We start from the raw sequence: 16019 nt of genomic DNA on the forward strand, positions 1-16019 counted from the left end.
AGCGACGAACACTTTCACTACACATTTAAGGTCCCAGTTTCTCTTTATCCTTTTTCTCTGCCATCTCCACGCTCTGTCCTCATCTACATGGTTAGTGCTGGTTTGCAGAAATATAGGAAGAGGAAAGTCTGAGGACGAGGTGCCCCTACTGTCTTAAAAGTTAGATACTTAATTGAACTTGGTGGCCCAGTGGTTAAGAAACCGCCTGCTAATGCAGGGGACTCCAGCTGGATCCCTGGTCTGGGAAGATTCCATATTCTGTGCAGCAACTAAGCCTGTGCATTGCAGCTGCTGGGCCCCTGCTCTAGAGCCCTGACCACAACTACTGAGCCCTCAAGCTGCTGCTTACTGAAGCCCTCAAATCCTAGAGCCTACACTCCACACCGCAAGTAAAGAGTGGCCCCCACTTGCTGCAACTTCATGCGCAGCAACAAAGTCCTAGTGTAGCCAAAAATAAAATAAATAAATAAAATTTAAAAATATACATATAGTTTACAGTGTAGACACATTTCATAGACTTTCCAAATAAACAGGATGGTAGCCATGAAAAAAAAAAGAAGATGGAGCCAAAAACATAAGGAAAAATTTTAGGTTGAAAAGCTTGACACTGCTTTTTAATCTACAAATATGGCAATTTCATATATTTCAACCTATTTATATATAATAATGTTATTTTATGATTTTTGAGGTATTTTTCCTTTTCTGTTCTAAATGTTCACTTTTGTGCTTAATTTTGTTTACTTTTTCTTAAAGAGGGCTTTCCCAAATTGTATAAGCTTTAGGCTTCACACACCCAGTTCCAGGGTGGGAATGAAGAGGGATAGGGCCTTGTGTAGGACAGTTTGACAATCAGTGTCAGGAATTTTAGAAATAGCCATGCCTTTTGCCCAGCCATTCTACTTTCAGGGGTCTATTTTCAGAAATAATCAAGTGTGATGTAGGGCAGGGCTTTGAACCTTAGGGAAACGGAGCAGGAACCCAGAGTGAGTCTTGTCAGAATTTCCCTTCCTCATAACTTTTGAGTTTCACCAATAACTCCTTGGCTTAAGACCATTCTGTATGCAATTAAAACAAAAGGCTTGTGGCAGCATAATAGAATTTAGCAAAAAATTGGAAACAACCCAAATGGAAATGACATAGAATTGATTAGATAAATTTTGTACATCACTGTGTTGAACTGCCGCTGCTGCTGCTGCTGCTAAGTCGCTTCAGTCGTGTCCGACTCTGTGCGACCCCACAGACGGCAGCCCACCAGGCTCCCCCGTCCCTGGGATTCTCCAGGCAAGAACACTGGAGTGGGTTGCCATTTCCTTCTCCAGTGCATGAAAGTGAAAAGTGAAAGTGAAGTCGCTCAGTCGTGTCCGGCTCTTTGCGACCCCATGGACTGCAGCCTACCAGGCTCCTCCATCCATGGGATTTTCCAGGCAAGAGTACTGTTTTCCAGGCAAGAGTACACCTAGTTGAACTAAGTGACCATTAAAAATCATATCTTCTAGAATATCTGATGACATAGGAAAAACGCTTACAATTCAATCTTAGGTTGAAAAAATAGGACACAAAATAGATAAAGTTTATGTTTTTATGTATATATGTAAGCTTTTTAATAGAGTAGTAAAAAGAACTAGAAGAAAGTAAGCTTTCTTGGATGGTGGAATTATGAATGAATTTTAACTCTTCATACCATTCTGTATTTTCCAAACTTTCTGAGTATGTGTTATTTTTTATGTAATTATTATAAGTGCTTTAATAAAAGAAGTAGGTTTTTAAGGGAAATTTAGAAAAAACTCAAAAGCAAAACGAAAGTAAGATATTTCCCATAGTGAAAATTTTCTTACAGTGTGTCTTCCAACTTCAATTCAGTTCTCCTGATAAAATGATAACAAGGTAGCATCTCCCCAACACACCTTAATGTTTTCAAGAGGACTTTAGAGAAGCTGAATTTCAGGGAAAAGCATGGACTAGAAATTCAGATACCATGGGGAGATATTTTCAGGCAGGTATGGCTTTTCACATCCCTCATATTCACAGTAGATTCTAAGTATCAATATGTACTCTGGGTTTACAAAACGGGTGTTCTGGTTTACCTGGGCGTGGGGCCAGCTTTTCCTCTGGGTAGAAAAGGGAGGTCTCTGCATGGCCCATCACCCAAATCAGTGCTCTTAACCTCTGAGAGGATATCCAGGGCCTCTGTGCTCAGGACTTTTCTTTTTCAGCTCTGCATTTTATTATATACTTGACTTATTTATGAATAAGTAATTATTTGTACAGTTCAAAATCAAAAACATACAAAAGGGCATAAGAATAAAAAGTCTCTCTTCCATCCCATCCCCAGCTCCCCTCCTGGGAGGCAAACTGTGTTGACAGTCTAGTGATTTCTTCCAGACATATTTCTATGCTTTTTAAATACATTATTGTATTCATACTATGTATTTCTTTTTTTCCACTTAACATTATACAGCAATGTTAAGAAAGTACTGCAAAGAGAGTAAAATGTTTTCTGAACAGTAATAAATATTCTTCCTAAACATTCATAATAACTGCAAATACACCATGGAAGGGAGATGGGCCATTTGGTTGTCTTACTGCTGGAAAATTTGGATTTTCTCCCTGTAAGTCCCAGAGGGACCATTCAGATGAAACCATCTTCCTGGGTTCAGCCAGCAACTGCATTTGGTTTGGGCCCTGATTAGCCTTTGGCTCTCTGGGGACACAGAACTCTGGGGTCAGGAGGAGGCCCAGGGCCCAACCCAGAGGGACAAGCGGGTGGTCCCTGGCCTTCAGGGGCTGACTGTGTGGTCCAGGCCAGCAGAGGAGATATATTTAGCTGGGCCAGATGCTGCTGGCTGTGTCATGACCCAGGAGGACTGTGCTATTGGTAAACAAACCACCACGGCCCAGCCCTCCTCTCTCCTCCCTTTCCCCACTTGCTGGCAGTGCTGTGAGAGGTGGAGGGAGGCCCTTCACCAGGGAGACGGCTCATACAGAGAGGCCACCTGCAAGACACCCAGCAGAATTGTATGGCCTTGTCTCATGGCCCCAAGTTTGTTTTTTCCCTCATTTCCCCTCCTGCCTTTCTTTTCTCACCCTCCCCAATGCAGCAAAGTGGGGCAGCCCAATGAACAGCCCCCTTCCTCCAATGCCTCCACACCCTTTTCCCTCTGCCCATCAACCTGACTTGTCCTCAGTGCTTGCTAAGTGAACAGAGTTCATTCATACAGTCATTCAACAAACTTCATTTATCCATTTTTTCTGTCCAGCAAATATTTTTTGAAGGCCTGAGATAAGTCAGGCTCAAAGCGTGGCCCTAAGAACACAGCAATGAACAGGGAGGTGCCAGCTCTGGCCCTTGTGGAGTTTACACTCTGGTGAGTAACTAATTAGGTGATGGTGGAAAATGACAATGTTCAATAATAACCAACATTCCCATGTTGTTTTAAAGTGTGTAAGGGTCTTCCGCATGATAGCACATCTAATCCCAAGAAGCCGAGAGATATGATTATCATTCCTGCTTTAAAGACCAAGAAACTGCAGCTCAGAGATGCTAAATAACCTGGCCCAGGACCCACAGGGTGCATGGGGCCCTGGTTCTTGAACTCAGTCCCTCTAACTGCAAGCCCATGTCCTTCCTGTAAAAGAGGAGCCCCTGGAGCTGGATGGGAGCAGGTTTCTCGTGCAGCTCTTCATTTTACATTTGAGGACATGAAGACCCAGAGATAAGAAAAGTGCACTGTCTAAGACACAAGGCTTAAAACAGGACTGGAAGCTCTGGACCCCAGCCCAGTTTTCTTCCTTTGCATCTGGAACAGCAATTCAATGTCCTGACCAGGGTATAAGGCCAGGGCAGATTTGGGGTCGGGGATAATCATGGCAGGTCTGTCTCCTCCTATCCCCTGCACCCCACTTACCCACCCGCATCTGCTGCATTGTCCCTTTTGTGAAGATAGAGCCCAGAATGGCCTCCCCAGACCCCATCCACCCCTTGCCAGGGTCTGCTTCTTACCGAGTGCATGGGCTTTCATTCAGCAAACAAGGTGAGCACCTACTGTGTGCAGGCTCTGGGAAGCATGTCAAGGGTGCACAGTCCACTGGGGAGGCCAAGAAGGAGCACAGTGCTATCAAATGTGCAAGATAAAAAGCACAGATATCGGAGATGCGTGTCAGGGCCCCAAAGCCAGGCCATGATGGACAGGTAGAGAAGGTTCAGAGAAGGCTTCCCAGAGAAGGGACATCTCAACTGAGCCCTCAGGTCTGCGTGATGAGTTAGCCAGGCCAGAGCTGGCAGGGATGAGGCTTCAATGGTGAGTGGATTACAAAGTAAGAAGGCACCCTGTACATCGCAGGCGTGTGGCAAGCATGTCAGGTCTATTTAGTGGGTGTCACGCCTCTCAGGGAAGCAAGCAACCTGTGAGCAGGAAGTGGGAAACCCCCACGACGAGGACCTACTCCTGGGGATGGATGACTCAGGCACCCCACACGAGCAGCTTTCACACCATGGACTCCGCATCCTCCCAGCCAGGGCCACCCTCCTGACCTGGCATGGACACGGAGGCCTGCCTGGGAGGAGTCTTTGACTGCGGGGGTGGGGGTGGGGGGGAGACACAGGTGGTACATGACCACTGTCCCCTCCTCCCCCAGCCACCAACACCCTCAGGCCCTCCTGTGGGGACAGGGAGCGCTAGCCCAGGAGACAAGGACAAACAGCCGTCCAGCTTGGTGCCCAGAGCATAGGACTAGCAAGGGCCCGGACCCTGCCCTTGACCTGCCTGCAAAGGGTGGCCCGTCCCCTGGTGTGTGTTTAGGACCTGATCGCTCTCAGACTGACTGGAGGGGGGACAGGGCCGGCCCAGGGAGGGTCAGTGCTGCCCCAGGCAGGCACACACTGGTCTGCCAGAGCCGAGCCGAGCTGGCCCCAGCAGCTCCCTGTCCCACACTCCTGGGCCGTGCACAGAAGCATTCACTTTGAATACTAGCCCTGGGAGGCAGCTTGGGCGTCTCCCTTGGCCGTGACCGTGGTGTTCACAGGGCCTTTCCCTCCAAGGGGAAGCGTGACACTGTGATCAAAAGGGGTGTCTCATTAAACCCCACTCCCCATAGGTCCCCTGAGTTTCTGTGGGGCCCAGAGCTGCGCTATGTGCAGGGTGACATTCAGCTCCCGCCCTGGGGGAGGGGGACGGGCGGGGCCTAGTGGGGACATCTCTGCAAGCAGATCCCTGTGGGTGGGGTCCTGGGCACGAGGTGGGCCCCAGTCAGCCCCAGCCCAGGTCAACAGCAGCTTCTGCAGGCACGATGCTGGCCCTGAGTTCCGAAGGCTGTTAGAAGGTTGGGCAAAGTGTCACGTGGGCAAAGTAGTAGAAGCAAAGGCATGGTGACCAGAAATAGCACGAGGTGGGAGGAGACAGCAAGCAGGAGCAGGATGGAGGGGCTGGGGGTGGGGACGTTTACCCCAAAGGACACAACGTGCTATGGGAATTCGTCAGTGGGCGGTGTGGTGGTCAGAGTTGCATTTTCAATTGTGTAGAAGGTGAATATCCAGGAGGGCACTGAATTGGGGACACGGATCTGTTTGGAGGGCATGACAGTCGTCTGGGGAAAGAGGCAAGTGTTAGGGCGGGGGTGGGAGGGCTGGGAGGGCGGGACAGGGCACCCTTAGGTCAGGAAGGACAGCAGCAGGTCTGAGAAAGGAGACTGGGCTCATGTTTAAGGGTGACTGAGGGGGGTGCTCACCCCGGGGCTCTACCTTCCTGCGGGGGAGGGGTGGTAGTGGGGGGGAGGGGTCCACCCTGAGGAGTGTTTGCAGGGCAGGGGCCCTGATCAAGTGGGAGGGTGTGGGCACCCCTGCTACCCTCTCCTTCCTGGAGGTGCAGGGCTGGTGACGGTGACAGTGACGGGAGAGGCCTTCAGGGTGTGTCTGCTCTCCCTCACGCCCACGGAATGCCCGGGCAACCCTGAACCAGGAAGCACAGGCCTGGCGGGACTCTCCAAGGGCACCTGGAAAGGGCAGAGAAGAGTGGTGCCCTCGCATCCCTGGGCAGGGGCCGAGGGTCCAGGGACAGGGCGAGGAAGGCAGGGGACAGGGGTGGTCAGGGGCTTTGGTCAACTGCCTCTGACAGGCGCCAGAGAAAGCAGCCCTGCTCAAGGACATCCTTGGAGGGCCAGGGGTTAAGGCTGGGTGCTTCCATTGCAGGGGACGTGGGCTCAGACCCTGGTGGGGAATTAAGATCCTGCATGGCTAAAAGTCAGAACTAAACAAAACAAATAAAAACCTCACAACAACAGCAAAAAACTGCTGGGTCCCAGATCCCACAGCCACCATGCAATTTAAACTACCCAAACCTGGATGTTCCTGAGAGTGAAAGTAATAACTACCTCAGAACAACAGGAGCAAACTAGGCTTGTCGACTGTCTACTGGGCACTCTGGGATGTGTGGTCATCCAGAGGTGGGGCAGGAGGCTGGCGTTCGTGCTCCCCCCCAGGCCCACAGTGACACTCTCCTTGTTGACCTGTCCTCGCAACCTGGCCCCAGAGCACCCTGGACCCGGGCCCAGAGAAAGACAAGGTGTCCCCCATTCGAGGTCCAGCTTCTTTTGAGTCTCTGCCATCACTGTCTTCAGAGGAATGACAGCCCTAAGAGGAACAATCTCCCTCCTGGGACCCAGTGCGGGGGTCACCTGGAGAACCCTCAGAGCCTGTCAGCCCCAGAAAGGTGCTTGCAGGCTAGAGTCCTGTTTGCTCACGTGCCCTTGTATTGCCTAGCAAAACCCTGGGATCCCCAGTCTCCTCCCTCCTGCTTACCCCCCGTTTTCAACTGGCTGCCAGGAGGTATCCTCACATTTCCTGCTCCCGGTTTTAGTTCGGCCCTCCCCAGCCCCTGCCCGCCTCACGGCCTTCCCCTGCCACAAGCACAAACCTCCTTAAGCCCAGACCTGAACACAACACTTGTCTGCTTGACAAGCAGACAAAACAAAAAGAACAAAAACAAAGACCCTTCTGTGGGAGGAAAAACAAAAACATCACCACAGAACTCTACTTCCCTGCCAGATAAAGTCTAACACTTCCTCCAAGGACTGACTCAAAGGTAGCTTGACACCTTGTCCCCAACACCCGCAGGCTTCCTCCTTGCTGTCCCTCCCTCATTTGCTGACGCCATCCCCACAAACCTGGAGTGCACCTCCTCGCCGTGGATTCCAGCAGCCTCCTTAAGGCCCTCCCTGAGCTGGCTGCCTCTGCCCCATTCCCTGAGCTTGGAGTTGCCCCAGGCTAGGTGTGAGGGAGACTCTGCTAGTCTGTCTCCCACAGCTGGAGGTCCAGGGCCCCTCATCAGCCTGCTGTAGACACAATAAACTGCAGGTGAACTGACTGATCCTTCCTACTCATCCCCTGTTCTCCAGAAGTTTGCCCTTGAGGGATGATGGACAAAATGATGATTTCTGTGTGTGCATTCAGTCGTTCAGTCATGTCGGACTCTTTGAGACCCTCTGGGACTCTTTGCGATCCTATGGACTGTAGCCTGCCAGGCTCCTCTGTCCATGGAATTTTCCAGGCAAGAATACTGGAGCGGGTTGCCATTTCCTTTTCCAGGGGATCTTCCCATCCCAGGGATGGAACCGATGTCTCCTGCACTGCAGGCATATTCTTTACCACTGAGCCATGATTTCCGAGATCCCTGCTAACTCCTGAATCCCTGAATGCCAGGTTGGGCACCCATCCTGCTTAAATCCCTTCAACTAAAAAAGGAAATAAAAAGATAAATAAATAAAAATGGCCCAGGGACTCCTGGGAGTTCTCAAAACCCTCTCTGGAGGTCTGTGAGGTCAAAACGATTTTCATAACACTACTAAGAGGTTACTCGCCTTTTCACTCTCATTTTCTCACAAGGGTACAGCAGAGTTTTCAAGAGCTATACGTAAATTTGGATGAGGATTCAGCTGCTTCCATTAAAAAAGTAGAATCATTTTTCCTTAAAATATGTTAACATATTTTTTCTTATTTGATAAAATGTTTTACACTTCTCAATCCCTAATACACTAAATGTTGTCAATTGCTATATCCCACATCAACAGAAGCTCTTGGGGTCCTCAGACTTCCATGCCTTCTCCATACTCTCAGCCACTCCTCAGCTTCTCTCTTCTCTCAGGAGTCAACTTTCTGGGGAGCTGTCTACTTCCCTCCCACTAGCTTCTCTGCCCCACCACTGAGGATCCCCTGGCGTTTCATCCAGTGGACATTCCTCTGGTCTCATTTCCCTTGACATCTCAGCAGTGTGACCCTGGCGCTCAGAAAACCGCGCTCTCCTGGTTCTCCTCCCGCCTCTCCAGCTGCTTGTTCCCAGCCCTTCTTGCTTTGCTTACCCTACCAGAGCCGGAGGCCTCAGGGTTGGCCTGGGGCTTGTCCTCTTTCCTCTCTGCTCCCATGGCTTCAAGCACTGTCTTGATGGGTAGAGCTCCCAAATCTCTACCTCCAACCCATGTGACCTTCCTGAGTCCCAGCCCCACATATCCAGCTGCCCCACAGGCGCCCCCAAGGCAAACATCCGGGCAGATCTCCACCCCCACCTTTCCAAGGCTGCTCCTGCACCGAGAACCCTGGTTCTCTACTCTCTCCCTCTCTCCTTATCAACCAGCCACATGCAATCCTGCTGACCTCACTACCTAAATGGCTCTCGAATCTATCCTCCTGTCTTTTCCCACCGCACCCCACAGCTCCAGCCTCCTTCCTTCTCCTTAGCCTTTGACCTTCCTCCTCCAGTCTGACACAGCCACCAGTGTTCCTTTTTAAGTAGCCTCTTCCCCACTCAGAATCCACAGGGGCCCCCATTAACCCAGGAGGAATGCTACCTCCACAGCACAGCTCACCAGAGCGGCCAGTGAAATGAGGTCTTGCCACCCATCCCGCCCCATGCCCTCTTCCCCACAGCACTGTCCCAGCAGGGCTGATCTTGCACCCCTCTGGTACAAGCTGTTCCGTGCCTCTGTTTATTAGAGACCCCTTCTCAACCTCATAATTTCTCCCCCAGAAAGCCTTCCTTGACCTCCCCTCGACCTGGGTCAAGAGCCCTTTCTACACTGAGTGTCCTGTTCCCATCATGACACATTTCAGGCTGAATGGTCACCATTCAGAGGTCTTTGAGGTGCAGGATCTCTTCTCTGTTGTATCTCCAGTATCTAAATTGGTGCATGGCATGTAGCAGCACCTTAGTAAATACTTGCTGAATGAATGATTTGAAGTATGTGAGACCATGTGCAGCAGGCAAGCGACCTTCCCCACCCCCACTCCCATTCATATAGAGCAGGCTCTGATGTGAGCACCCAGACTGGCTGGCTGGCTCTGCCCTGCCACAGGAGGCAGCTGCCCAGGGTTCCCTGCCTCCCGTCACCTCCTCCTGTTGTGCTGTCCTGAGCTCCCAGAAGAACCTGGCTAGACTCCACACTTATCCCATCAATGACTAAGACACGAGGCTGCCAACACATGGGCACTCTCCCCAGGCACAACGGCTGCCCAGCTTGGCCGGAGCTGACCCTGCTGGGGACACTGAGACCAAACCAGGGCACCAGACTTAACAAGAGTGGCGGCAACACCCACCACACAGCATCCCAGGGTAAACAGAGGCTCAGAGGCAGAATGCTTTTCTGGAGGTCACTGAGCAAGTGAGGGAAAGGCCAGGTTACAGCCAGGCTCTTCTGCTGCAAAAGCCTTATCTGGCCCCTGCACCCATTCTGCAGGTCCAGGAGTAAAGGGTAAATCCACTGAGGGGCCATTCCCAGTTGAGGAGCCCAGGGCCAGGCTGAGATCTTGGGATCTGGGACTTGGACCTGGGGGGTGGGGGTGGGGGGAGGGCTGGGGGAGGGCAGAGTAGCCAGAGGCAGACAGATGGCGAACAAACAGCAGGCCAGGGGGTGCCCAGCCACTGCTCCCTTTTGGACTTGAGTCCTGGGAGGTAGGTAAGGGTGATGGGGAAGGCACAGCCCACACCAAGGCCCAAGAGGAGAACGAGCTCCTGGACCTCAGAACTCAAAGGGCTACCAGGTTCTCCAGGCCTGCACTGCCAGCACTGTCTCACAAGTTGTCATCACCTTGCCCTTTAAGCCCTTTTAACCCACGTGGCTCCTTCAGCAGGAAGCCAGAGGTCTAGCCTCACTGTTAAGAAGAGGCAGCAGCTGACCCTGCAACTGGAGGGAGACCTGATGTGAACTCCACACCTGTCCACCTCTTCAGAGCAGCTAGGGGGAGACGCGGGCTACCAGGCCACTGGCAAGGACTACTCACAGGGCTGCCAAGTGCAGTGGCCCAGGCAGAATCTGCATGCCTTGGGAGGCATTCTTCATGTGCACTAAGAACCCCACAGTCCTGCCTGCTCAGCAGTCCCTCTCTGGGAGAGCCATGGGGGCTGAAGAGGGAGCCCTTCTCCCTCTAATGGGTCTTTTGGGGCCGCACCCCCTCACTCATCCCAAACCCCCACCTGAAGAAAGAACCATATTCCAGCACAGCACAGATAATGAGGTCAGTTTATGGATTACAGTATGGGACAGACTGGGAGGGGGCCACGGCCTACCTATAGTAATAAGCTTCCCAGGAACAGACCGACAGACAGAAGTAGCCCAGACAGACAGACAGAGGAACAGGGAAACAAAGCCAAACGGGGAAGAGGTCTTGGCTCAGCCTCAGCAGCTGTGTCTGGGCTCCAGAGCCAGCCTGCCCTGGGGACCTGGAGGATGAACAGGCTGCAGGCCCTCAGATCCTGTAGGGCTCCCTCTCCTCACTCCTTTCTATACCCTCACCAGCAGGCTGGGACCCTTGGCAGGTGGTGTTTCTGGGGCTGGGGAATGGTTGGTCTGGAAGGGGTGGGCAGACGGTCAAGGCTCTTGGAGACTCCCTGGGAAGATGGAGGCCTGGGTAGTATGGGGACAGTAGCAGCACTGGGGGGATTCCAGCCAGGCACCAGGCACCTGGTGTGGGGCACTGCTCAGCAGCTCCCCTGTATCTAGGGCAGGCCCCCCCATCCTGCCCACCACACCAACATGGTGCAATAAATAAAGTTTCAAGTAGCAAGTCGGTGTCAGGCAGGAGATCTGGGGGCTGGCAGACAGGCAGGGGCTTACGAGAGACCCCTGTCAGCCCACCGAGTCCTCTCAGTGAGCTCCAGCCGTATTAAGTCTGTCTGTGTGCACTGGAGTGGGGACCCGGCCCCCGTGTCCATGTAGGCACTCCCTGCAGGGGCTCAGCCCCTCAGACCAGTGCCAACGCCTGCTCAGTGGGACAGAAGCAGGGCAGCATGGTGCCCACCGCGTCCACGATGGCGGCCAGGTGCTCGTCCTGAGCCTGGGGCCCACAGAGCTGCATGAAGTCCGCTAGGCGCAGCAAGTATTCAAGGTTGTGCCCGGAGAAGCCTCGGCAGGCCAAGATCTGTGTAGCGATGGCCTCCTCGGGGGCAGGACCCAGGTAGCCAGGGTTCTGTGGGGTGGCCACGTAGGCCAATGCCTTGAGTGGTTGGTCAGGGGTATCTTGAGGGTAGAAGGTGACCTCCTTGGTATCGTAGCCGCCGAGCACCGCCTCCCGCACGTTCAGGTACTTCAGGGCCTCGCTCACCTGCTCGCCTTGCACCTGGTATGCCACACCCCAAGTGCAGCCCTGGGAGAAAATATGGGCACTGGAGTCAGTCACGAAGCTTCTTCTGATCCCACCCAGGACTGTGCTCCATAAGGGAAGTGGGCAGACTGCTGATGAGCCCTCTAGCAGCAATACAGCAAACCCTCAACCTCCCTTAATCAGGGTTGAGAAGGCGGACTAGCCCCAGGGAGAACAAAAATTTGGCTCAGAGTTTGGTCTGAGAAACAATGGCATCACCTGTAAGCTTGTTAGGAAAGCGTTTCAGGCCACTCTAAATCTTATATTAAAATCTATGTTTTAACAAGATCCTCAGGTGATTCTTGGGGAAAGCACTTACCCAGACTCAACCTTCCCCTCAGCCAGAGGGGTATCTATCTAATCTAGCCTGCGGCCAAGGGTCCATGAGCTCTGCCCGTCTGCACCCCTCCATGCTGGGTCTCTTTCTTGACACTGGCACTTACCTCACGATCTTCAAGAAGGGTCACCACACGACCAGGCTAGGGAGGGAAGAGAGATTTTGAAAAAGAAAACAAGTTAGAAATGAGTTCGGCCATCACTGGTAGAGAAAACCCTTAGTAACCCTTCTATTCCAGGCCTCAGATAGCCCCACTCTTGGGGAGCAGGGTGGCGGGGCGGGGGGCGCGGGAGTGGAGGGAGCGATGCATGGATGTAAGAGAAGTAGACATATGGCAGTGAACCAGATTGGTCATCAGAAATATTCATCAACACGGTGATCCACAGGATCAGACTCTAGCCATCACACAGTGACCCACTAGGCACACAAATTTAAGCCACAACGTCCTGCAAGGTTCTCCCATTTCCCCCATCAGGACAGAGTCACTGTCAGCCCAGATAGGCCCAGATACTCCAGGGCACCAGCGCAGCGCCCACTATCCTGCCCCAACCCCCGTCATTTCACCCGGGAAGGGTCGGATGCTCACCATCTTGTCACTGCCGCGATGGAAGGTGTCTCCCTGCCAGAAGCGGCGACTGTAGCCGCGCACGAAGCCCACACGGCTGTCGCTGTAGGCGAAGTCGGGCCTCCACACCAGGGAGCCGTACCCAAAAATCCACAACGCTTGGGGGTCGTCCTCCTCGGAGAGGGGTTGTGAGGAGGGCGGAGAGGCGGGAGGGGAGTTCTGGGCTGCAGGCTCCTGCTTCATGGTGCCGGGCACAGGGACGGGCCCGGGCGGCCTCCGGGGCTGGTCTCCGGCGCGGGCACGGAAGGACCGACCGACGCGCACACCTGGCCTGGCACCGCTTGGTCGCTCCAGCTGCGCGGCCCCGTCCGAGGCGCTCTTTAAACCCTCCGGCCGGGAAGCCCCACCTCTCGCAGCCAGCTTTAGCGTTTATTGGGGCGGGGCAAATTCCCTTTTGGCCAATCACCTTCTGATTTTCCTGTCCAGTTAACCGCGCCGCCCTCTGAGTGGGTAACTACGTGGCCGGCCCCGGGCCCTGCGCGCCCGCTGATTGGTTCGACTCCACCTCTCTAGCAAACCTGGCAGGAGTGATGCAACGGCGGAGGAGGTTTTCCCAGCTCAGGCATGCAGCAAGGGCACTTCAGATTGCGTCAGGCGGCCGTCAGTGGGCAGGATGCGGGCACTGGTTGTCTCCCCGTCAGCCCCTTTATGCCTTGGCCCCTTCAAGAACCATGGTGGGCGGGTCCCGGGAGGATGCCTCTCAAGCACTCCTGCCAGTGCACCTGGCCGAGTCACTGCCACCCCAGGCAGCACGGACTCATTACTAGGATCAGCGCAGGACACGTCCAGAACGAGAGCTCTGGGCGGTGTAAACGCGCATCCCTGGGGCTTCTCCTGGGAGCACGTACTCTGAAGAAGCTATCGGAGGCACCTCCGCATTCCGCCTAAGTGCCTCATGCTATTGGCACGCGTGAGCAAATGAAGAAACTGAGTCACGGGGCTGACAAGGGGTTCTGCAGAAGCTGCAAGACTGAGTCAGACCGGGCGGCCAGGGCTTGCAGGCATCACATGGGGGCTACGCCCCAGGCCAGGTGTGAGGCGCTCCAAGTCCAAAATAAGGTCTGGGAAAAGCCGGAGCGCTTGGAACGGCAGTCTGGTGGTGGTGGCCAGACCTGCGGAGAGAAGACAAAAAGCCAGCAAAGCCAGGCCAATCCTGCCCCAAGGCGATGGGTTTAGTTTTGTTCAGACAGGATATTTTGGCAACAATGGTTGGGTTAATCTTAGGCACGGAGGTTCTGAAAGTGGAAGGCAAGGAGGGCCCAGGTGAGGTCCCCAGAGGACCGTAAGCAGCTACCAGCCTTCGCCCTTGGCTACTGGCTTCACGACCCAGGAAATGTCTGCAGGCCGCCTGGGGTTGACCCCCTAAGCAGCGGCCAGGGTCAAAGGGAAACAGAGGCAGCAGAAGGCCTGCACTTGGCAGAACTGGCCCCAAAGGACTGCTGCTGAGGTCGGGGAACTACTGATGAGGGGCAGGGTGACTCCTCTGGCAGGGAAAGGGGGCAAAGCAATTAGATGGTTAAACTAAAAATGATCTGCACACAGAAGGTGCCTAAAGATAAAATCTCCGGTAGGAATGCACAGCGGTGTGTATAGTATGAAGCTAGATCTTTAAAAACAAAATAAGTTATACATTAATATTAGTAAAAGAAATAATATGGGATAATATATTTAAACTGTAAGCGGAGACTGTCACCAGAGGAGGATTTTCATATTAAGTGTAAATATGGAAAAGTTTGGATTTTCTTCAAGGAACATGAATTACGTTTCCAAATGGGGAAAAAAGTACAGACGAATGGCTGTCTCTGGTTTTTCCTTTCTCCTTCCCTCCATTCCCCATGTGCACCCTCCCCTCTTCGCTTCTCCTCTCTATCCTGTCCTCTTTGGTCCATATGAGCACCTTATTTGCTGCTTAGGGAAAATATCCCCCCTCCATCTATCTCCTTTGGTAGTGGGGTGGAAGGTGAAAATCTGATACTAATACATTGCTGAAAGTATCTAAATTAATACAAACAACCCTTTGAAGGCAGCTTCATGATACAAATCAAGAATCATAAAATAGCCTGCCCTTTGACCCATTGCTTCAACTCCAGGAAATTATTAAAAATATGGGGGAAAGCCATATTCCTCAAGGTTTTTCAATGCATTGTTCCTTATTATAGCAAAAGCAAGAGAAGTAAAGCTACTTAAATATCCAAAAATAGCTAAATGTTCAAGTAAATTATGGTCAATCCACAGGTGGAGAAATGCAGACACAGAGAGAAAATGACTTAAAATCCTGCAATAGATGATTAGTTACATAAATTTGATACAGACATGAAATTGAATCTGTGCAGTCATTGGGAACAATTATGTATGACTACACTTATGTAATTAAGTGAAAAGCAGGTTATTAAATAACCTAAAATAACTTTCTTAACTTAAAAAGTCTAAATGTGTTCATTTCCATAGAAAAAAATCTAGAAGAACATAAAAATGCTGTGATCATCTCTCAGTAGTAGGACTACTGAAATTTGCACTTCCTTTTTTATACCAATTCAGATTGGGAATTTCTCAAGAGAACATAAATTACTTATGTTTAGAAAAAGAAGTTTAAAATAGGAAAACAATGTAGTAAAAATTCTTATGATTGCATAGTAAGGCAAAAATAGGAACTATTACATGCACTATAATTAAAACTATTAAAACAACAAAAATAAGATTCATGAGGAAAAAGATGGGGGACACCATATACTAATGTTGGATGGATTGGAGTATTAAGAGTATAGGTGATTCTTTTCTCTATTTTGCAAGGCTTATGAAATGTAACTTTTAACAATATAAAGTTAGTTTTAAAGAGTAGTTAATGGTTCTCTGTTGGCTAAGTAGTTAATGGTTCTCTGATATAGCATATCAGAATCACCTGGGCAATATCTTCATGATGCCCACTCTCCTCAACTCTCCATGACTTCCTCCTAAAAGCCCCAGGCTTCAATAATTCCTTTGAAGAGTTCATCAGTGACCAGCTCTAGCTCCAAGCACAGTTAGTCACTCCCTCCTCGATGCTCCCAGACCCCTTACCTCAGTTCTGTCCCTTCCACTTCATGCTTATAACAGAAACATGTATCGAGTGCTTATCTTCAGCTAGGCAGTTTGCTAAGTGATTTTGCTCTGCTGCTTTGTGAGGTAAATATCATTTCACAGATGAGCAGTCTGGAACATAGGAATGTTAGGTAACCTGTTACAGTGACGCAGCAGCAAGTCGTATAGCCTGGGGCCCAAGGCAGGCAGTCCAACCCTAGAGCCTCCTTGTTAATGAGATTTTTGACATCCTGCCTCCTAAGAACTTGAGAGCTCCCAGAGAGCAGATGTCATTTCTGAAGGCCCAGGAAAACCAACACAGTCCTGGCACATGGAAAGTTCTCTGCAAAGGTAGGCAGAAAAAGTGAAGCTCTTGA

The 16019-nt window shown here is 51.5% G+C and overlaps 1 protein-coding gene across 1 annotated transcript; it reads right to left on the reverse strand.

The window, feature by feature from the left end:
• Window positions 1–10484: 10484 nt before the first annotated feature.
• Window positions 10485–12915, reverse strand: CHAC1 (ChaC glutathione specific gamma-glutamylcyclotransferase 1). The gene is made up of 3 exons (XM_061157542.1): window positions 12547–12915; window positions 12067–12102; window positions 10485–11626 (listed from the first exon to the last, which is right to left on the reverse strand). Exons 1-3 carry the CDS (start codon window positions 12766–12768, stop codon window positions 11225–11227), a joined length of 660 nt encoding a protein of 219 aa, XP_061013525.1. The 5' UTR covers window positions 12769–12915; the 3' UTR covers window positions 10485–11224.
• Between the last annotated feature and the right edge of the window lie 3104 nt (window positions 12916–16019).

This window comes from Dama dama, chromosome 12 (assembly GCF_033118175.1).
Source record: "Dama dama isolate Ldn47 chromosome 12, ASM3311817v1, whole genome shotgun sequence".
Classification (NCBI taxonomy): domain Eukaryota; kingdom Metazoa; phylum Chordata; class Mammalia; order Artiodactyla; family Cervidae; genus Dama; species Dama dama.